Source organism: Pocillopora verrucosa, chromosome 13, assembly GCF_036669915.1.
Source record: "Pocillopora verrucosa isolate sample1 chromosome 13, ASM3666991v2, whole genome shotgun sequence".
Lineage (NCBI taxonomy): Eukaryota > Metazoa > Cnidaria > Anthozoa > Scleractinia > Pocilloporidae > Pocillopora > Pocillopora verrucosa.
The window spans coordinates 5,693,705-5,717,538 of NC_089324.1; the positions used below are offsets into that span (position 1 = coordinate 5,693,705).

Below are 23,834 nucleotides of genomic sequence, written 5' to 3' on the forward strand. Positions count from 1 at the left end.
TTCGATGGAAGTCTGCGGTATGGAGCCAACGACAGTTGATGCAGCAGCTTCTAAAGTGGCAGTGGAGTCGAGCCAGAATTGGAATAGCTTACTTGTTGCGTTAGTAGCAGACTGAGAGCGGCATATGCTAAAGTATATTCATTTTCTCAGATGATGTGATAGTGGAGGCAAGGTAACTGTATGGCTTTGAAGGCGAGTCTACGACAGAGAAGGCTGCTTGCCTTACATTTTGCTGCAGTGCACTTTTACTTATGTTGCAGTTTATTTGAAGGCACTTGAGTTTCACGTGCAATACCTGGCTGACGTGTTCTGGCGACAGTGGATTCGGGCGTACCTTCCCTCACTCCAACAAAGGCAGAAATGGAACCATGCTACCCGTAATTTGCAGTTGGCAACGTCGCGCTCTTGTTGCACAAGAAAACACACAGAAGTTCCTGGCCGCTTGGGCGTATCTCGGAAGCTTTTCCAGATCAGAATGATGGTCTGGTGAGGAAGATCTGATTTCGCTCCCAACATAAGTTACTTCGCTCCATGTAGGAAACTAAGGTAAAGGAAGCAAAACTAAGTTATCTAAATTGATAGTTCATTAAATGACGTGCATATCTTACCGAACAATTGATTAACATCGCTCGTGCGCTTGAAATAAATCCGAGCTACGCAGAAAGAACTTATAAAGTCTCATGAAAGGGACCCACGAAGTGTAATCCACTTTATTAATTAAAGATGGCGGATATCAGTTTCCTTACATCAAACAGCAAAAAAGGCCACACTGGATAGTATTGGTATTTCAATGATCTTTTTCAATACACTTCAGACTATAACGTTATATTTTATCCCACGATCATTTGTTCCATTATTGTAATATATTCATCCAGAGCTTGGTGGCTAATCCGAAGGACAGAGTGAATACGATGTACTCGAATCGTCGCAAGACATATCATCACCTATAAACTTTAAAGATCGTTAGTAAATAATAGATCGTTAGTAAGTAATACTTCACTTTACAACATGGAGCGAAGTAACTTATTTAATGGAGTGATCTAACTTTCGAGTGGAGCGATCTAACTTTTGAGTGGAGCGATCTAACCACAGTGCGATCTAACCGGATACCCTTTTTTTTGTCTTCGGATCCACACAGAAGCAACGCTAGACCTTTTTAATTCAGTTGTCCGAGGAAAGTGGCTGAAAAATGTCAGACAACTTCAATTCAAAGTAAGTAAATGCTTAAGAGAGGATGTCAGCATCCATCGAACAAACTTGAAATATTGTGGCAAGTCGCCCAAAATTCGTTTTCTCTCCTACTTTCATATTTTGTAGCCCAATATGTTCTAATAATTGTGGTGTAGTTTTTTTGTGAAAATATATTTTAGTTTTCGAGAAATGACTTTTTTCGTTCGACCGCTCAAATATGCAAATTGTCACCGTGAATATTACCAGAGTTGTGTGACCTCATGTAACGAATGTACTAGACCTACGGTATTTCTGTGAACATAATCCTTTGTTTTATCATCTAAACTTAATCCCCTGTCGTTATTGAAGCTGGCAAAGAAATATTTATTTTTTGGTGAATATTTTTGTCCGACATACTTTTCCTATGTCGAAAAGTAGCATCAAAACAAAGACAGTTTTAACAATGACCGATATGACACAATCTACTGAGCTTCAAGCTTTTAAAAGACCAAAGGATGGTTATAAAGTTACTGTAAAAATTTCCTTGTGTATTTGTGTTGTTCTATCTTGAGACGAACTCAAATTCCGGCAAAATTTACTTGATAGCGACTATGAAATATACATGGTGCGCCTACTTGTCGCCACCGTTAACTGGCATAAATCACTACAATTTGTAAAAAAAAATATATATATATACAACAAGTGTTACGAGTAATTGTTGTAAAAATAAGCTTCTAGAAATTTCCTGACTGCTGAGTCATGCCAACTTGCATACGATAGAACTTTCCAGAACATTTTATCAAGTCATACATTTACTAGGTAATTCTACTAAAATAATTCTTATGTAAGCGTCTGGAGTGTTCCAGAACACTTTGTGAATATATATAAAGACTCGCTTATATAGTAGTGGTGGTTGTTGTCGTCGGAGGGACGCCTGTTTTAAAAGCTATACCGTATGTATGAGTTACAGGGGATGATTGCTCATTTCAAGGAACTTTGGAGACAGCAGTGAGATTGTGTTAGTGGTGAGCTTGGATATAAACTGTGTGGGCTTAATTACGTTTATTAACGATAATTACTGTACTGCTTCAAGGAGTCGCTTCTTGTTAAAAACATTACTCGCTGTTAAAAAAGTAGTTGAGTTTGTGGGACTGTTGTGTTTTTCGGTTGGGTAGATTGTACTGTAACACAGGTCAGGATAGTATGTGGAACTTCTGGTGTGTTTTTCTTCAGGCGGCTTTAGTAGGCACCTCCAACGACACTTCAGATTGCCAAATGCCCTTTCTATCGTTATCCTGCTCTTGCCTAAAATCTTATCGAATTTGGCTTGATTTCGATTAAGGTTACGAGAATGGGGATAAGTACTAACCAGCCAGGGTAGTGAGGGGTAAGCAGATCAGGAGGGGGCGCACCGCTACTTCATCAGAGCGTTTCACTGGCTCAGTCAAAATAAGGTTGTTTCCGGCCCTTAGGTACAGTGTACTAAGTCGCGAGATTCTGGCATCGTGAATACTACCAGGTCATCCTGTGCTGACGTCTATGAATTTATCAGCAGCATCGACTACTCCTTGCAAATTAATTGAATAGTTTTGTTTCCCGTTGAAATAGTCTTCACGGTTAACCTGAAGTGCTTTTATGGTGATGTGGGAACCATCTATTGCTCCAACAACATTTGGAAATCCAGCTATACTTTCCACCCTTCTCATTGCTTGTGCAGCATCAAGGGGATCATCTGGGAACCGAATAAAATCATATTTGTGGCGTATTATAATGCTTCCATGAAGTTTTCACATATCTTTGTTACAGTAGATTTCCCTTGTCCGAAGGTTGTTCCTGTCGTTCCATGGAAGTTACTGGTTCCCAGTCTCCATAATGCAATTGCCTCGCGCTAGTTCAAGGTGACAGCCTTTCGGAAGCGAGTATATTGCTTTGAAAGGTCTGGTCCATCAAGCTGGCAGATGTAATCAAATGTCTCCAGAAAAACACGGAAGTCATTTTTCCACAAGGCAGACAAGACTTGATTCTGATACATCTCTTTAAACCAACCTTGTGGTCTTGGATATATCCACGCTACTCTTCTTCGCCGCGCAGAAGCTTATCTTCGTCTTCTTATTCTTCTTGCGAGGAGAGCAGTGAATATTTATTTATATGGAATATTTTTTTCCAGACAAAAGTCACGTAAATCCGCTTTTAAAGATTCCTCATTTAAAATATTCCCCATTCCCCATTCATCCATTCCCCATTCCCCGTTCTCTCATTCTTTCTTCCCCATTCTTCGTTTCTCCATTCTTCGTTTCTCCATTCTTCGTTTCCCCATTCTGTGTTTCCCCATTCTTCGTTTCCCCATTCCCCGTTCCCCATTCTTCGTTTCCCCATTCCCCGTTCTACATTCCTCGTTCCCCTTTCTGTGTTTCCCCATTCTTCGTTTCCCCATTCTTCGTTTCCCCATTTACCGTTTCCCCATTCTTCGCTTCCCCATTCTCCGTTTCCCCATTCTTCGTTTCCCCGTTCCTCGTTTCCTCGTTTTCCCGTTCCTCGTTTCCCCGTTCCTCGCTTCCCCGTTTCCCCGTTCCTCGCTTCTCCGTTTCCCCGTTTCTCGTTTCCCCGTTTCTCGTTTCCCCGTTTCTCGTTTCCCCGTTTCTCGTTTCCCCGTTTCTCGTTTCCCCGTTTCTCGTTTCCCCGTTTCTCGTTTCCCCGTTTCTCGTTTCCCCGTTTCTCGTTTCCCCGTTTCTCGTTTCCCCGTTTCTCGTTTCCCCGTTTCTCGTTTCCCCGTTTCTCGTTTCCCCATTCTTGGTTTCCCCATTCTTGGTTTCCCCATTCCTCGTTCTCCTATTCCTCGTTCCCCCATTCTTCGTTCTTCCTTTCCTCGTTCCCCCACTCCTCGTTCTCTCATTCTTCGTTCCCCCACTCCTCGTTCTCTCATCCCTCGTTCCCCCACTCCTCGTTCTCTCATTTCTAGTTCCCCCACTTCCGTTCCCCCACTTCCGTTCCCCCATTTCTCGTTCCTATATTTATCGGTCCCCCATTCCTCGTTCACCCATTCCTCGTTCCCTCATTCCTCGTTCTGCCATTCCCCGTTCTGCCATTCCCCGTTCTGCCATTCCCCGTTCTGCCATTCCCCGTTCTCCCATTCCGCGTTTCTTCATTCCCCGTTGGCCTATTCCTCATTCTCTCTTTTAAAGATAGCCCTTAAAGTGAAATCGGTCATGGCGGCAGCCCGGTACGCACATTGTGGGAACAAAAAGGGATTAAAAGGTCCTCAATCCCAAGCATTCCTGAATCAAGGACTACATGTTATGCAACGTCTAGCCATCCATAGCAAATTCAACCAACACCTATTCAAGAAGAACAGGAACAACTTAAAACTGCACTAATTGAAAGTCACATGAACACTATTTATCAACCCGCACCAGCCTCTGATGATGCAATAATTTTTACAGCTGTAGAGGAAACTGAGAAACGTCCCCTTTCAGATGCTGCAAGTGCTCCAATAGACTTATCTGCATGTATGGAAAGCCAAGAACACCACTATTTTTAGTAATATTTTGGGAAGGTTTTACGTTTTATTGATCACTGATGTTTACAATTACTATTGAGCTGGTATGGCTTGTACGTTTACAGTTTAAAACGGGGAATCTTTAAAAGCGGGAATCTTTTCTCTCTAACGACATTTCTCATCGCTGCCACAGTTGTCCCGCCATCCAAAGTACAATACGTATTGAGATCTGCTTTGATTGATCTGTAGCTTTTGGAAGGTTTTTCCTTTTTCAGTAATCATATCGTTTCCACATCCTCTGGCTTGAGTTGACAAGGGTTTCCAGATTTCTTTTTCGCGGACAAATGATCCCAGTTTCGCAGACTGTTTTCCATAAGTTTCAAACGAACTGACCCGCGGCTCGATATTGATCGGCAACTTCCTTGAAATACCCTCCAAAATACCCTGATGTTGGATCCCCACCTTCAACTAAAATGGAATCGATTATCACACCCCTTCGGCTACCGTCTACGCTTTTACCACAGATATAAGACCTACCTTGTTTGTTTATGGAAAGACCCACCACCGTTTGATTTTCAACAATGTGAAGGAATGGGATCGCGTGCGCTTGCGTTTGAGGCGTCAGGGATAGGTCACGTGGGCTTAATTCAAATATGTATCTCTCCAGCGGCAACTGTTTCGCGCGTCTCCGAAAAAGAGTCTACCTGTTTTCGTTAGTAAAAGTGGAATGTCTGAGCTTACCTGCTTTGTCATAAAATTGCAGTTTGATTGACAAAATTGGAACAAGAAGCCTTCTGGAAATTGTTAAGTCAACAACCATAGTCAACTTTTGTTTACTTTCTTTTACTATAACAAAAGCCCGTAACCACAGGAAAATTCTTGGCGCGACCTCAACCATTGGGCTTTGAGGAGATTGTATGTAATAAAACTCTCGACTGCACAAGATATTTAATGCGATTGAAATGGAGGAAAGTTGCATCGAACGACAGGAAGAGGAACTTCAAGTTCTCCATGCTATTTTCATGGACAACTTCCAAGATTTGAGAGAAGAGGTAATTCATGTATTAAACGATTTACTTAATTGATTAGGGATGAAGTCTTGGTAACTTGCCATAAGCAATAGGGAGCTGTTTACGATCTTGCCCATAATCATACCGAAGAATCATACAGTAGTTCAGGTTTAGTCTTTTGAAATACTTAGGAAATCGCCTGGAGCATAAAGCATAGACAATGGATATCAAGACAACTCAGAAGGGGTATCAAGACTCGTTTGTTAGGGAATAAGATGCATTAGGTCACACTTGTAGTGTGTTGGCCTGGCCATCATAATAGTCTCAAAGACTAGTATTTTCAAAAAAAACACTATATATGGAAGCAATGAAGCTCAGACCGCATTTCCTCTTCAAATGTGCCAAAAGAATGAAACAATAGCGTAATTAAGCGACCTCAAGCGGCAGCATCGACAAGTGTATTCTATTTGTTTTGACGTGTCAAAAAAGTCCAAAGAACGATTGAAAACATTTCATGCCTTCAAGTTTTTTCGCTCAATTTTTTCAATTTTTACTTGTATTTATCAAATTAAACAGAGCATTTTCAGAGCTTTAAAAAGAGACCTTGAATGAGCATATTCGATAATTGTAGGCGAAAGTTTCGTAGTTTACTTCTTGTTATTGGCATTTTAATTTATGCACAGGCATCTTTGACCGGCGCGCGAGAAGCATGAATTCCAAAGAATGGCCGCAGACATTTTATGCATTCAAGTTTTTTTCGCCAAATGTTTTAAATTTTAAGTTTTGCATAAAATAAACAAAGGGCATTTTGCGAGCTTTCTAGGGAGACCTTTGAACGAGGAGAGTGTGAAGCGTGTTTGCAAGTCGTGCACTCGCGAACATTTCGATAGGCGCATGCTAGATCTCAATCGAAATTTACAAATGTCCGGTCTAAGAAAATATATAGCTTCAAGTCTGACAGCTCTTAGCACATTTTTACGAATCTGAAATTCATCAGAGGCCTTTGAATACAATTGTGTTTGTGGGATGGGTGCGCTAGCGAGCCGTTTTTGTCAATGAACTCCAAACCTCTGTTATTTACATCTAGGGCTATTGTTATTGTATGTTGCGTTTTATTGCTGTAGACGCAAATTTTCGGAACTGAAGCTATTGTTCGTTTTTGAACTATAAACAAAACAAAATTGTCACATGTCATTCAAGGGACGTTCCGATTTCTATAGCTGTCTTACATTTCCGAGTGAAAGTGAAATCCGACGAGAACCTTAACAATTGCATGAATATATGCATACTTGAGTCGACGCGAAGTTTTAATGTGCTGACAAATCAGTTATGGTTGCTGCTCTTTTCAATCTTGCTCAGCAGCTTGGCTGTACGTCTTCTTCACGCTTCATCGCTCTGGCTCGCCTCTCTTTTTTCCACATCTTGACAATCTCTCAAAGCTAGTTCGGGGAGTTACTCGAAAAAGTATTTTCTGAAATAATGAGGTTTTTATCGCTATTATTGTTATTTTTCAATAAGCAGGGCAAGATCTACTTGCGTTCTGCATGTTGTGTTTTTTTTCATATTTGTTGTACAGCTATAGCAGTAATAAAAAGTAACTTATTTCTAGATAATTTTTTCCAAATCTTTAATCCTTGAGGGTTTTTGAACTGACGTATAATTTCTCTCTATGGCATCACTGCTGAAGCAAATATTAGTCTCATGAGGAATAATTCTTCACATTGCCCTAAGAAGAGTTTCAAGAACTGTATGGAGAATAAACATGCTGATCTTAAGGTGTAAAGGATTTAGTCAACTTAGTTTGAAAAACCTACAACCTACCTGTCATTCTAAAATTGCAGCAAAAGCATTATTCAGTTAAGAGTTAAGAGTTCCCTATTATGTAGCTTGAATAACCGAGAGAAATTTCAAATTCTGAAGATATTTTGATGCAAAGAGGGTTCAAATGATAAATGAGAGTGAAAATACCAAGACTTTTAGAACAAGGTTTATTGAGAAAGTGGAGATCTCTTGCAACTGGGTAAAATTTTCTGACTAAACTGCAATAGCCTGGGCTCTTTTTCGTTCAGCGGTGGAAGCGATATTCAATATGTCCTCCCCTTAACTTAACACTGTTCTAGTGTTACTGTATTTCTCAGTGAAAACCCTGCATTAACGAACATTGTGTTTGTCTGTCTAAAAAGCCTGATGAACCTCCGAAGGTTTGTTTAAAGTTGACTCCATTTCAAAGTGTTGCGGCCAAGGAAGTCTATGCCAGAGTTGATTTGATCATACAGTATACAGTGGATTATCCTAATCAATAAGTATAGAATCCTTTTAATTTGTTTACAATCGTAAGGAGATAAGGGACGAAAACAAAGCATTTAAAAACACAAGGGATCCCAGATTAAGACAGTTCTATGACTGAGGTTCGATTTCTTCTTACTTCTTACTTTTTTATCATTATATAAAGAGTATTCTTCTGCAATTTTTTTTACATAACTCTTCTGAAACCTATTCCCAAAGACTAGTCAACAAATGTTTGGATGTGCAGTAATTACATATATGTAAGCAGTTCTAATTGTGTGGTAGCCCGTTATTAGTATGTAGTCTAATATGAGGTATTAAGTCTAAGTATGAAGTAGAAAGTATGTTGTCTAAAAGTGTATGCACCTTTCCGTTATTTGGATTATAGTATTGTATAATATTATTAGTATTATTAATTATTAGTTAATACTTAATACTAATATAATTATAATATAGTTAACACCTAACTATTTAACTCCCAGAACTGATTATCATATAACTTCGCCCTATAAATTATTCCTACATTATTCAGCAAACAGGTGATGAAAATACTCAAATTTACCAGGTAAAAGTTGGTAATCTTGATCTAATACTAAATTATATTAACTTATTTTACAAGGAAATGTGTAGTAGCTGGAGGAGAGGATTAGCAATCAAATTTTTTGTAGTTTGGAGTAGTTTAGATATCATGTCTGTGTAACATGGTTGGTCAGTTATGTTTCTAGTGCATGTTGTTTTACAGCCTATTAAATTCATTTTCATATTGTAAAAAGTCTTCTAAATAACTATAACTAATAATAACTATGTTTTATTTTACGAATCTTTCAAATTTTGTCATAAACTTGATCAGTTGATAAAAGGACTTAGTGTCCTGCGATCAACTCTATAATTATTATACCTTTGATTAACAAAACAAAATTCCCACTTCTGATTTTGCTAATTAATATTTTATGGCAAACAAAACTGGATTTCACAAGTTCCTATTACCATTCTATTTAATGGGAGTTTGACTAAGTGTTAAAGTGAAAAGCTAACCATTTAAGGCTGGTAAGGCAGAAAAGGTTACCCATGGGTAGTGCTGGTTCTTGCATCATGATGATAGATTGCTCTGTGTCATTTTTAGGAGTCCAAAGCTGTCTATGTGCAATGCTGAAGGTATTTCAGAGGAAGATGTAAATAAGCTTCAAACTGAGCTTTGCAAAATGGCTGCTGATCTTGTTGGTGAGGTGAGCTATACATGTACTGTACTTTTATGTTAAACACATCGACAGTGCTTGACAGTTTCTTCATTGTTCTAAGTCAAATGTGCGCTGTTTGGAAGTGACAAGGAAGTGAAGGGTTCTGTGGCCATAGATGAAAGTTACTATATTTATGCATATAATTAAAACAGTTTCAGCATATATACACAAAATTTTCTGGTGAAGTCTGCAAGTACCATTTTGTCAAAAAGTCGCCTTTTGGCGACCTTTAATTGTAAAATGGTTGCCATAAATTAGAATAATTTTGGTCGCCGATTGGCGATTTTTTTTGAAAGTTTAGTTGCCAAGTTGCCATATATATTCATTTTTCACTCAAATTAGTCGTATAAGCTGGAAATCACACATTCATTAATAAATTAGCATATTTTTTAATGCTACCTCTTTAACTCCCACATGCGATCCACTTGTAACTTCTCTCTATGGTATCCGTATGTTATCCAGCAAACAGGAAATGAGAATATTAAAACTTATCAGGAAGTATTTTTCCTGATCTAACACAAAATTACTTGAACGAACTTTCATGTAAAAGGAAATGTGTAGCAGCTAAAGGGGAGAATTTTTTTTTTTTTTTTTTTAAAAAAGGGGAGAATTAACAATCAGATACATGTATGATGGAAGTTAAAAAGGGGCTTATGGAAAGTAATTCATGGTTGCATTGGTTTCCCTCACCCTAACCCTAAGATGGTCAACATCATATTTGTGTCTTTCAGATTGTTTTTTTTTTTCTTGGTCTTTTTATGTATACTTAAGTTTCAACAATTTGACTCCTTTTGGTCAGTAACTTTTTTTGTTTTGTTTACATTCTGCTTGGCCTCTTTTATTTTGCTTTGGTTCTCATCGTTCAGTGGAAATGAACTTGAATTTATTTATCAGTCAGTTGTTGATGTTGATCATTGTCATTGTGAAATTTTCTTACTTAAATTTCATATACTGCCTCACAGGTTATGGTTCTGCAATTAGCACACCATGTTCAAACATGTCTTCACCAACACAACAAACCACAGTTATCATTTTATGATGAAATGATGGCTGGCCAGCTTAAAGGGGAGGAGAGACTCCAAGCTGCTGAGCGTCAAAGACTGCAGATGGAGATTGAAGCTAACAAAGAACGGGAAGAAAATGAGGTAAGGAGAATTTGTCCTCCAAAGTTTCTGTAAACTAAGGATTATTTTGCATGCCTTTGTAGGCCTTATCTGTAACATTATGTTCGTCATTTATTAGATCCTTAGAATATAAAGGGTGTGTCACCATAACAACTGGAAGGGATCTTTTAACTCTTTCACTCACAAGATCCCAGTAGTAATTCTCCTCACTGTCTACTATGTGGTTTTTATGATGTTAGGTTGGAGAATTTTATCATATTGGATCAACTAATTGTTCCCTAATTTACATTTGTGTTTACTCTAATCGCTTGTCTGCTTGCTTTTGTATTGATATTGTAAGGAGAAATTCTTTCTTGGTCACTCATGGGAGTTAAAAAGGGAAGATGCTTGGAAGGGGTGAATAAATGAATTTTTGTCAACTCAGGTGTTTCAGCCAATGATTTTCTATTATATGGTTTTTTTTTAGAAACGTAAGATAGAAGAAGAACTACGGAGGAGAGATGAAGCTATGAAAGAGAACAAACGACCGAGAACTGTTGTTATTCAAGTAAGGATTCTGTTATAAAATTAACTTTATTTAGAGCGATATTCTATTGAGTTTCATAAAAACAAGAAAGAAAATCACAATGGGAAATCAAGAGAAGGGAAAATACCCTGAAGATTCCACGAGAACTCAGAGTAATAATAAGCAAACCGTCTAAGGCGCGGGAAAACGCCGGCGACCAAGTCATATTTGATGCCAATTTTGCATCTGATTGGTTGAGAGAGTGGCGCGAGTTTTCTGGACCAGTCACAGAGCAGAGTAAAGCAGAACCAATGCAATTCCGGATTACTTTGGACACTCAATTAAAAATTTCTCTACTGGGCTTAAGACTATGTGCACTTTACTAAATCACTAGGAAAGGAAGACCAAGACAGATCCAGCGACTCAGAGTGCAAAGACAAAAGATCCTGACACCAGCCCAACAAAGGAAGTGCCACTTCAAATAAAACAATGTGGGAGTTCCACGGCACTTACTCAAGCTTTCCCGTCGCCAGAGAAAACAGAGGGAATGCCCTCTGGCAACAATGTCATGAGACGAAGGCGGAGCTCTGAAAGTGTGGATGATGAGTCCTTCACAGGGACACGAGTGATCCACTTCACCAACAGAGGGGGGCATATCGTTTATTGTGGAAAATACCTTGGTAAAAAATACTTGACTGAGTGGGAGGGCCAGATGGGAAACTACATTATTTTGCCCGAATTCATGACGTGTGGACCGAGGGCAGTGAGTTCTGTGCGTCATGACCAAGAGGCAAATGTCTCCCTTCTTGAGCGACATAAGTCTTTACTAAGCTAGGAGGCCTATCCAGCCGTGGCATATGCCGGTTTCCATAGCATGAAGCGAATAGGAGTACTATTCCCCCCAATTTTGTTGTCTATCAAAAAATTTACTCGTGCTTATTAACATCAAATTGCACTCAAAAACCTTGTATATTATTGTTTTTATCGTACGCGGTTGTTTTGACCGAACGCACGGTTTGAATAAATTATTTTTGCACTTGATGCGCGCGCTTTGCTACTACTTAATCATGATAAGTTATCTCCTATTTTTTCATGTATATTATTAATACGTAATCGCATGATTTTTCTCGTGCAATTTGGAAAAATAAGCGCTTGTTAGTTTTTTCAAAGACCACGAATTGCACTCCCCCAACGGGCTCGTGTAATTTTGTTAGTCTTTGAAACAATTTACTCGTGCTTATTTATTACAAATTATACTCGAAATCATGTGATTGCCTACACAAATTGTGCTTCAACCTACATACGAGGCGATTAAACACAAATAAGACGGGCGCGTGCAGAACGACTACCAAAATACTTTTTAAAAAAGAACTTGGCTAGCAGCCATCTCACTCTGTAGAAATCGGCTATAAATTAACGCCCAGATGTTGGCAAGATTGAGAAAGCGAAATTCACTGACAGTTGAAGTGCTGTTCAAAGGCTGGAATACCATTTAGGTGGTAAAAGCATCTTCAAGGAAGAAGCGTGAGTTGGGGCTATTTTGTTTTGTTTCAGGTCAGGGATCATCCGGTTCTAAAGTTTACAATGGCATGAACATTACCATAGGTGATCTTGTGGTGGTGTGTGAATGGATTTTGTCGTCACTTCATGCAGGACCTCAGATGCGACGCACGCTGAGTATCACTGACAACCAGCAACAGGATCCGCAAGCAAGGCTTTTGAAACAGGTCTGGTTATTAATTCAACTACTTCAGGTTTTTATTCTGTGATAAATTTAAATTTTAGAACACACAACTGACGCGGGAACGGGTTATACCACTGAAATTTTTTTGTTTTGTTGTTTGTATTGTTTTCTGTTATTTTTGTTTCGTTTTGTTCCATTTCCTACTAAACGGTATTTCCTTACAAAACAAATGTCACACGACGCAAAATTACAGATTTCCAGCCAAATTAAAAATAAATCTGATTTTTTTGTGCTTTGTTTTCACTCTTAGGTATTCAGTATAGAGCAGGAGACTTTGTCCCTGATCAACTGCGTCAGTCATCCAAACCTGACACACTATTTAGCCGTTAACGTCCAGGAAGAATCTCCTATTGTCAAAGTCCAGGTATTTTTAAGTATAAAGTATTCTAGATATGTATAGTAAATCCTGATTTTTCGCCTATTCAACTTAAGATTACGAGAAAAAGGATTAATTTGGAATATTTCGGATAAAGAGGTCATGGTGTCGGCCCCATCCAAGTGAGAATGAGTTCGCAAAAGTATAGGGCCGATTATATCAACAAAGTTTAGCCGTTTTTTACAAAACCGCGTTCTAAAATATCTTCAACCTAGCTGAATCTTTTATCTCAACATTTATTTTTGTGAACAGTGTCAAGAGGGCCGAAAGCCAATAGAGGAAGGACATTGGTTTAATAAAATCAACCCTCTTATTGGGAATAATTGAGGCCCATTGCTTGCGTAACACCGCGATTTGGGTTAGACCTCTTTGAAATAGGCGGCCTACACTTTTTGGTGCGTTTTTGCTTATTGTCCAGACTAAAACGCCCGAAAAACGTTCATGACAACGACTTCAAAAAAGTATCGCTTTTGGCTTCTTGTGGGAACGGGTGAAACAGCGGCTTTTGAAAACGATGACGTGAAACATTCCCTCGCCTCTATTCACGTTTTTAGGCGTTTTAATGTGGATGATAGGTGAGAATTGAACCCATCAAAGGTATACGTTTTCGAATGAAAACGTTAGGTAGGAAAAACCAAAAAGGCCAAGCAGGGTGAAAAAAATTTTGATTCGTTTTGTAGTTGCCGTTAAAACGGACAAATTTGGTCGTGGCCTGAGGTTAACTGTCATATTACCTCCATTATCTCTTCATTCATTAGAATAAATAGGTGGCAAGAAGCCATTTTGAATATGTAACACTTAAACATGTAACACTTAAACATGTAACAATTAAATTTAAATTTCATGTTACATTTTAACCTTTGTTCACCTCCATTAAGCGGTGCCCCTATACTGAGTCCCAACGGCCTGTTTGTATTGTCTTCCACCTGTATTAAACGGACATTAAAAGAGGAATTACTCAAATAAAACTAAGATTAATTTTTTTAAAGTAAATCTTGATTTTTCTCTCCCAAAATCAAAGTAAATAGTGCTGCTGTGTATCGCTTTTTATAATACCCCTAATCTGTGGAACTTGTATGATGCGGTCATCCCGCCATTCCCCGCGGGTAACTGTAGAATAGTTTTCCCCACCAAGCCCTCCCCATACTTTTGTTATATAAACTTTTACCAGGGCGTGAATTTTCCCAAAACTATGCCTTATTTCCTCTCTTTTATAAATTCAGCAATTAATTATTGTATTTTTCCTTTCTTCCTTTAGGTTTTGTCAGAATACGTTGGTGGCGGCGATCTCAGTTTGCACCTCAAGAAAGGAGGGATGCCTGTGGCACAGCTACGAGAATACACTCAGCAACTTGTGGAAGCCTTGTGCTATCTTCACAGCAGGGCTGTGGTCCCTAAGGACTTGAGGGTGAGTGAAACAGAGAGGTTCTGTTTATTAATTCATTAAACATTCTTCTTGATATCGTCAATTTTGCTTATGAGATCCCCTGTTGTTCCAGATTCACTCTTTCTCTTTCTTTTACAGTTATCTAGTTGCCGCCTTGACTCTGACGGAAATATTCGACTGGCCGATTACAGTGTTGGGAAAAGGTGAGTTTTATTTAGTAGCTAGAGTAAATAAATTCGTTTTCACATAGCAGATCTGTTGACTATTTGTACCAAAGGTTCAACTCAATATAAATAGCCTTTTGTTAAGTGGTACACATAGTTTTTTTTTCCAAACAAATTCCTGCAAATGACGAACAGTTAACTAACAACTTTTAGATTTTACCAAAGGATCCCACCGGTTGAAATATAACCTCCCATTTTTTTGCCATAAGAAACATCTTAGTTTTCAAGGATTTTTTTTTCTTTAGATCATTCTTAGTTTCATTTTTTGTTCCTATGTGTAATGGTTATTATAGATGCAGTATCTTCCGGGACGAAAGATTCCAAACTCTTGGGGCACCCTGCTGAAGTCAAGGTTAACCTTGCCACATTCCTCCGCACCCCCTCCCATTCCTCTTCCCCTCCTCCTCCCCCGCATGGCTACGCCTATCTCGGCGCCTAGTGACGCCAGCAGCGTAAATTGATGTTATGATGCCCAGTGTTGGATCAGTTTAATTTTACGTCCGTCAAAGAAACAGCGTAGTTGTTACAAGAACTAAGAAATTCCCGTAAAGTAGACAGGCGATTGAATATGTTCAAATAATGTTCAAGGTTGTCGGATCTGTACCAAATGTATAGTGGGAAAGTGAAAGAAACACAGAGTAACGCTGCAGACGAAAACAAAAAAATAACTTCTGGTTGTGGAAAGAAAGGAGATGTCTACAGTTTGGTAAGGGATAGCTTCGTGAAATCTTATTTATGGGCCTTTGAAAAGCATGTGTTTCTCTGTTTTTCTTTCCTTAGCTTGATCCCCAATTTTGAGTGACACAATTCATCTGTAACACGCTTTCCTTGCGCGTGAAAATGCTTTCAATTCGAGGTATGACAGCGAAAGGCGGAAGGCGCGAAACAGTACGAAGCTGCAAACAAAACTAAGGGCGGAGCTTAGGGTTTGGGTTAGGGTTAGGTTTAAATTCAAGCAGCAAAAAAAGGGAAAAAAGAACTAAAACATGCAAACATGCATACTAAAAAGGTTAGGTTCAGCGTTATTTATTCCAACATAGAAGAGGCAACGAGGATGCTGAACCCACTTGAGATTAATCAAGATTTTAACACTAAGACTATTTTTTTTCCCAAGGGCCTACTCGTTCTCTCTTTGGCTGTCGGAGATGTAATCTTTGTAGACGTGAAAGAAATATCTGCTTCATTGCCGTCAGATTTGCGAGACTTCCTTTTCAAGTAAGTGATATATCTGAATTCTTACAGCAAGACTCATTTTTCATGCATGACAAACTCCAACAATTCGCTATTATTCTGCAATAGTAGTTTAGCTCGCTGGCACAACTTGTGAGAAATGGTGGTGACAAAGTTCATGCAAGAAAATGATTCTCAACGAAAAGTATGAATACGCGCTTTTATAATTCTTCTTCTTCACAGTTGCTTAACGACCGATGAAAGGAACCGGTGGTCCGCATCTCAGCTACGCGAACATTCATTTTTAACCTCAGTCATATACGGTAGTTTAGCGCACGGTCAACAGGAAGTTGGAAAGAACAATGGAAAGGCAGGGGATGATGGGCCATCACACCTGGTTGACCAACCGGAACGCGAAGAGCCTGTACCTGACTTCTCATACATCTCGGGAGTTCCTGGACAATCCCGAGTAAAATGCGAATTTGAGGATCTGCAGTTTCTCGGAAGAGGAGGTTTTGGAAGTGTCATTAAGGTATACTTGAGTTAATGGTGTCAGTTTAACTTGCAAGGACGAGAACAAGAACATCGTAAAATCTAGATCTTAATAAGGTTTGGATTCCATCGGCAAGATCGACCGTACCTTTTATAGAAGACATGGTCGTTTGGGACGATGGGAACACACATGGGGCCGGCGAAGACAACTTTTTAATATGCTTATTTCTTGACTTGGTACGCTCATTGATGAAAACACGGAAGAGCGATAATGTCCTACGATGAAGTAATCTGGTTTTTTTTGTCTTATCACGAGCTTTGTAAGTAAAAATTCTGTGGCCTTATGAAGAATCAACCCACAGACCTTTCATATGTGACACGCAATCGCCATACTGCGGGAGTGAGTAATGTCGACAACCTCGTGTGGGTAAATAGAATAAGAAAGGTGTGAATGAAAGTGATCCTCGCAGTAATATGCACTACTTAGGCAGTAGTGAAAATAAGGCCTGAAAAAAATTCAGGCCTGTACGGGATTTGAACCCATGACCTCTGCGATACCGGTGCAGCGCTCTACCAACTGAGCTAACAAGCCAACTGGGAGCTGGTCATGAAGTTGGTTCTTAATAAACCCGTGAAGTGATGAATTAATGGTTAAGAATATATGAAAGTCATATATTTGAACTGCGGATAAAGACGTGAATGAAAGTGATCCTCGCAGTAATATGCACTACTTAGGCAGTAGTGAAAATAAGACTTTCATATATTCTTTCATATATTCTTAACCAATAAGAAAGGTGCTAGAAATGTTTAAACCTTGTGCTGAAATAAAGGAGGACTCCACAAGTCAGTTCATATGCCATTCAGTTAAAATCTTTGTTGTTATTTCATTTATGCCTTTTTTTTTTTGAAGGTACGAAATAAGCAGGACAACTGCTTTTACGCTTTGAAACGGATTCCTCTGAATCCAAAGAGTACTCAGTTCTACAGGACGATCATGCGTGAGGTACAGCTGATCAGCCGCCTGAATCACGAGAATGTCGTGAGGTACGCATTTAATGAAATCATTACAGACGGAGTTCGCGTTTATGCACAAGTTGTGCGTACAGACACGCAACAAACTTCGGTGGAGCGCATAAACACAGAGCAAATCGGGACGTATGGGAGAAGATTTGAAATTAAAAAAGTTTCAGTAAAAATTAGAGAAAAAATACCACTGAGTAAACATATCCAGATGGTTAGATTTAAATATTTCACTTCAAGGAAAGGAGAACGAGCAAAGTGATTATGATGAGGCAATTTTAGTGTGGTAAATTTCGCTTGGTCCTCTTTTAAGCCAGTGCCTTTTACATCTGTAGCTAGGTGGTTTTACAGGCTCCAATAATTATTGCTAGTTTAAGAAGAAGAGTCGCATTGAGTGGGTGAATGGTTGTCGTAAAGGAAATACTGAAAATGAGAAATCTAAGGCGCCTTTTAAGGGAAACGGAGTGCAACGCAAGTTAAAACTGGTATGTAATGTACTAATCCAGTACAGCTGTATTTTAATGGGAGAACACTTAGCTCTCTTGCCAGTCTACCAGCATTCCACTCTAATTATCGAAAACAGACTACCCAAATCAAATTTAGCATGATTGTTAAAAACTCCCATCAGGCAGCGGGTAAACCAGTTGGCTGTTGGTTGGCTATTGTCGAAGAGTTTAGCTCGAAACTACTAAAAAAACAAATTTAACAGATATTTATTACAGCAAGACTCAAATGCAGAACCTCCGAGGGACGAGTCTGACCCGCTTACAACTTGCGGTTAACGCTGCCTTACTTCTAGTCACATTTTCCCTTCTGTAGATATTTCGATTCCTGGATCGAAAGCGCAGAGGACGTTGAAGACTCCTGGTGGCAAGACGAGGAGAAAGGAAAGAACAATGAATCAGATTCGTCTTCAAGTGACTCGCAGGAATCGATTTGTTGTCCGAGTAAATTAACACCATCTGAGATTCACAGTGTGTCATTCTTTAATAGCAAGTCTGAGTCGTCTGAAGGGGTGGTGTTTAGAGGAAATGTTGAAGCTTTGGTTCCTCAGTGTGGAGATCTGTCAGATACAGAGGTAAGGTGGTCTTGAAAAAAAAATATTAATCACAAAAAATTGACTTTTTAGTCGTGGCGATTTTCCTTCAGGTAACTGCTAAGTAAGAGAGAAATCTGTGTTGATGCTTTACTTCTGTAACCTTGTCGTTCCGTCCGATAAGGGTGACTACACAAGAAATGAAGAAATGTGAAAGTGGTTTGGGACATGGGTGGTTAAGAATATTCCTAGGTTTTCTTGATAAACTACTCGAAATACTTTTGTCGAGCTTCCATGACAAAAGCTGGTATGAAAATATATTTCAGTTGACATACACCTGTAGTCCACTCTGCTTTGAATTCTCATTAGCTGACTGAAAAAAAAAACAAAACAAAAACAGAAACAAACAAACAAAAACAGGGGGCTAACAGAAGTTTAAGAGCATTGCAGGATACGTTTTAGCAATTGTTACATGCACAGAATTCATTAGCTGAGGCACGTGATCACAACGTTACAGGATGCTCGGGAACAAACATACACCAGCCTCGTTCCTTTTTTTTCTTCTTTCTTGAAGTCCGAAGATTCTGATGAAGGAACGGAATGGCGGGAGACTGGAAGCGAGTCCAGTAGAGAACAGGTGGGACTACAATACCTGTACATCCAGATGGAGTACTGTGAGAAGAGCACCTTAAGGAACCTAATTGACGAGGGCTTGCATGAAGATAAGGAGCGAGTTTGGAGACTTTTTAGAGAGATCGTCGAGGGCCTGGTACACATTCACACTCAGGTGATGCACAAGTGCTTAATCTGCCCAGATGTAATCTACTTAGATTTTCCTAAGCTAGAGCAATGTTCAATTAATTGTCCTTTATGAACGAGTCGATTACCAAGATCAACATTGGTTCTTGTTAGAACAGTGATAGCAGATCAGAACGTGGGTGACTCAGATGTTTCGCTGTTCCACGTACGGGGAAAAACGGAGAACATAACGCTTTCTTTCTTTATCTCCCTCTTTTTTTTTCGTTGAACAGGGCATTGTTCACCGGGATCTTAAGCCCGTAAACTTGTTCCTAGATTCTCTCGGCCTCGTAACCACCCACGGCATGATACACGGAGAAATGGGCACTGACGACCCAGATTCTATTGCTAATGGCCAGTTTCCCAAGATGAACCCAAGCTGTAAAGAGAGTATGGCAGGCGAGGTTGGTTCGACGCTGTACACGGCTCCGGAGGTGGGAAAACGGTTTGGCGGTCGAATGAAGTACAGTCAAAAGGTTGACTTGTATAGTTTGGGGATTATCTTCTTTGAGATGTGTTACAAGCCTTTCACAACTTCTATGGAGAGGGTTAAAGTTTTGGGAAATCTTCGAACGGTAAGCGCATGTTTACCCGTGCACTACACGCATGTAAGAACGGAAGAAATTTGCAATTTTCCCGCCCACTAGGAGGGATCAAAATAGCCAAAAGGGCGTTCTTGTGATTTACTTTCAAATGTTTTAACGTGAAGATGCTCCTCACTTTTTTTTTATATTCACTTTCCTGAGCCTAAATTGAAAAGGAAGTAGAATTATGCTAAACAACATTCCAAGTTTTTAGTCAAGCCTTGAGGGGCGACAAAGTCGTCGGTCTTTTCATTTCAGAGCATTGATAACGCTTTTCATCAACTCGTTTCCTAATTAGGAAGGAATCATCTTCCCGACTGATTTTGACCACAAGGACCTCGCCAAGGAAATCATCGTCCTGAAGTGGCTCCTCAAACATACCCCTGAGGAGCGCCCTACCTCACAAGAACTTCTTCAAAGCCAGTATGTCCCTTCTAAGATTGAAGATGGTCAGTTGGACGAAGTGCTCAAACATACGCTCGCGTCTACGAACTCTACTCGCTACCAGCGTATGATGAAGGCCATGTTCTCGCAGAAAGTCTCTTTAATTTAAGACCTCATTTACGATCTTGACGTTTACACGGGACAGGTTTCACCACATGCTATCCTCGTGCAGCAGATGGTTCACGAAAGCTTGAAATCTGTGTTTTTGAGACACGGCGCGTTACAGTTGAAAACATCACTTCTTATGCCACGCACGAAGTTATTTGAACAGCTGGAATTAGCTGTTAGCGTTATGGACCACAGTGGCAAGCTTATTACGCTCCCTTACGATCTCAGGATTCCGTTTGCGCGTTATATTGCGCGAAATGGGGTCGTGAACATGAAAAGGTTTGACATCGGTTGCGTGTATCGTGACACGAAGATTCTGGGCGCCCATCCTAAGGAACTTTACGAGTGTGTATTCGATATCGTCACAAGCTCGCCGGAAGACCTTGTGCCCGATGCCGAGGTTTTGTTTGCGGTATTCGAGATAATAAATAAGTTTCCTTCGCTTGGTTCCCGTAATTATTACATCAGGATGACTCATGCAGGTCTTTTGAATTGAGATCTTACTTCTGTAGGTATATCGGATGAGCGACAGGCTGAATTGTTGGCAATTCTGAAAGAAATTCGTTGCGAGAGTGACCGAAATGTTCAGATCAATACGTTTGTTGAGAGCTTACACTTAAGCGATCACGCAGCGACGGCGCTTGGGGAGTTCCTCAACTTCGAAGGCCCTGTAAATAAATTACGCGAGCATCTGATTGATACCATGAAGCGAAAATCTTCGGTTGGCCAGTCAACGCGGCAAGTTCTACACGATCTAGAAGCCATTACGCAGCATGCTTAAACATTCAAGATTGATCTTCCTGTGAAAGTCAAGACATCTATGGTTTATAACCACCAGCATTTCTCAGGTTTGATTTTTGAGTTTGTAGCCGCAAATAACCAGAAACGGAAGCGAGGGGGCGTTGATACTCTGGCCGCTGGAGGACGATACGATAAGATGATAAATCAATTCCGCCGGGAAAGAGAAGCTACTAACCCTTCCTCCGGAGCGGTGGGTGTCAGCATCGCGATTGAAAAAATTGTAGCCGCTGTTTTGGAAGAAGAAGACGTTACTTATCTGTGTCCTTATGATGTCATGGTTTGTTCAGCTGGGCGTAACCCAATGCAGACCGAACGCATGCGTATTGCACACGATTTGTGGGAATGTGGGATCAAAGCAAATATCTGTTATGATTCAAAAGACATGGTATCTCTGGAGGAGCAACAAGAGTTTTGTAAACAAAGCGGAATTCAACATATAGTGATGTTGAAAGAACAGGATGCTGGACATGTGAGAGTGAGTGAATTGAAAAAAATTGTCGCATTTCGTTTTCATATATAGTTTGTCAATAAGCTTGTCCTTCCATCCATATTCTGTTGTTAATGTTTAAAAAAATGCCTGTAGTCACTGTTAAGTCATTTATCTCGCAGGTGCGATCTTTTGACAAAGGAACGTTCACCGAGTCTCGCGTACAGAGAGCTGAACTTGTGGCCCATCTTCAAGCGAAGTTCTCTACAAGGCCTGAACCGACTGAGTCCTCCGCGCCGTTGGGTAATAAAGGGGCCAACACGCAGAGCGGTAACGAGACGAGTTCCACAGTTGTTCCAGAAATGAAGGTCTCATTTAACACCCAGGAGAAGTGGGCTTGGAACACAAAGCGGAGATACGAAAGCTTGATGATGTCCAAGATTAAACCTCTTCTGACTCACATCAGTTCTAAGAATGCCGTGGAAGTTATTGCGGTGAGTCTGGTGAGTATGTCGTTTTAAGTGTTGATTTGATGTTTCACTTTAAATTGTACTTTTACGTTGGATTTACGGTTGGGAACGGTACTCCTGTTATATGCTGTGCTGTGCGACGTGTAGTTTCCATCGCAGCCAATGTTTTGGATGTCACGCAACCCTCTTTCAGAGCGAGCATTGCGTAACATCCCATAGATGAACTGTTTTTAAGAAGGTAAGTTTATAGAGAAACTGCGGTGCTGCGTCGGTGCGAGGGGTGGGGGGGGGGGAGTTGTGGGGGTTATTACAACATGATTTGGATTTATCAACTGAGTTGAGTAATGAAGAGTTTCTACAGCTGATGAAACTCTCAGAGACTCTTCACGGTGACTAATTTACTCTATCAACTCATTTGATAAAACCATATTATATTTTCTTGTTGTTGTTGTTGTTGTTAAACTCTGATTGGTCGAGTATCACGTTACATTTCGCTATAATCACCTTGCTAGAGGTGATTACAACAGGAGCACCAAATTTGAAAATGTTTTGACATTTTGTCAATATAAAGGTAGACGTCGTTTTAGAAAATTCAACTCTGAAGAGCTCAAAAGAAGCTACTAAAAACGCCATGCAATGATACGTGGTTACTTTCCCTCATCTGTCTCCTTTTCTCTCAGGTTGACCTGCCTGGTGTTGTTTTGTGCGACATGTCCGTAATGCTTGATCTGGATGCAAGTCAGGACGCATTTGATGCTAGCGTTGCGAACATTGCGGATAAAACCCCGCGTTACAAGAAATACATTGGGCGCGTTTGCAACGACATTCGGGACCTTAAAGTATCCAAGAAAGAACCAGTAGTGTTCGTCTATAGTGTAAAAGATGAAGTGGTCGAAATATTTTTCTAGTCAAAATTTTTTACGAATATACACCCTTTTGTCAGAGCGTACAATTTTGTGTCACTCGTTAGATTAGCGCAGGATGGGTCACGCAATCCTCGTGTTGGTATACAGTTGTATATGTACAGTTGTTTACAGCATAAGTCACGCAACTTATGTAATGGTAGCTATTATTACAGAATGCTAAATGTGCAAAATGATGCTTAATGTACGTGGTTACTAGAACCGTAAAAAAAAAGCCAGTCTTGAAGACTTTAAAAGTAATAGTTTTGTATAACAGTTTAAGAGATGGATGAATGAATGATAAAGTAATGATTCATCTCTCGATTCTTCAACGTTGTGTGCTTTTGGTTAAAATCAGTTTGTGAGTCTCCTGTACTAACTCTGTGTCTCGCTCATTTTGAAATTTGATACAATCTCGTCAAGGATGTCTTACGACGTCTTACGACGTCTTACGTCTGCTCCATTTTTAAGATTCGAGAAATACGCAGCTTTGCTTAGGGCCTGTTTACATGGAGGTGGGGGACCCCAGGTAGGTGAGGTAACCCGCCTAGCCGTAGTCGAAAAATAGCCCGCGTTTACAACTAATACTGTAATAACGCACTGGTGTGGGTCATACGACGCGTACCTGAGATACTTAAAAGAGAGAGATTACTAAGAGTCCTGCGATCATGATAATGCTCTCTTGCTCTGAGTTCAGGTTCTCTTTTCGCTGACATAGACACTACTCCATTAAAGACTGTTTTTTCGCTTTTTGTTGTGTTTTGTTTTGTTTTTTTTATGGGGGGGGGGGGGGCGATGTGGCTTATATCATAGTGGAAATATGTAAACGCAAATTCTGGGCTGCATTACATGTTGCCGTCAGGCCTCAACCGTCTAACTCGCCTATCAGCATGTCGGATGACCTCTTTGAATGGTTCCTTAACGGAAAATTCCTGGTTTCACTGGTAGCACTTTTTCAGCTTTTTAGTTCAAAAGGCATTTCGTAACGATAGGGTGACCAGCTGTTGCTGATGTTGAAGACT

General features: G+C 39.9%; 1 protein-coding gene and 1 pseudogene across 1 annotated transcript; one reads left to right on the forward strand and one right to left on the reverse strand.

The window, feature by feature from the left end:
• Positions 1-3,375: 3,375 nt before the first annotated feature.
• Positions 3,376-4,316, reverse strand: LOC136277853 (uncharacterized PPE family protein PPE62-like). Its single transcript, XM_066160601.1, has 2 exons — positions 4,208-4,316; positions 3,376-3,974 (listed from the first exon to the last, which is right to left on the reverse strand). Exons 1-2 carry the CDS (start codon positions 4,314-4,316, stop codon positions 3,376-3,378), a joined length of 708 nt encoding a protein of 235 aa, XP_066016698.1.
• A 1,312-nt stretch (positions 4,317-5,628) lies between these two features.
• Positions 5,629-22,818, forward strand: LOC131789593 (eIF-2-alpha kinase GCN2-like; annotated as a pseudogene).
• Positions 22,819-23,834: the final 1,016 nt, after the last annotated feature.

Excerpts from the sequence above, each read along its gene's own strand:
- LOC136277853 (XM_066160601.1), bottom strand. The coding sequence starts at position 4,316 with ATGAAGAAACGCGGAATGGGAGAACGGGGAATGGCAGAACGGGGAATG. Across the intron at positions 3,975-4,207 it reads AATGAGGGAACGAGGAATGG|AATGGGGAAACCAAGAATGG; the intron begins GTGAACGAGGAA and ends GGGGAAACCAAG.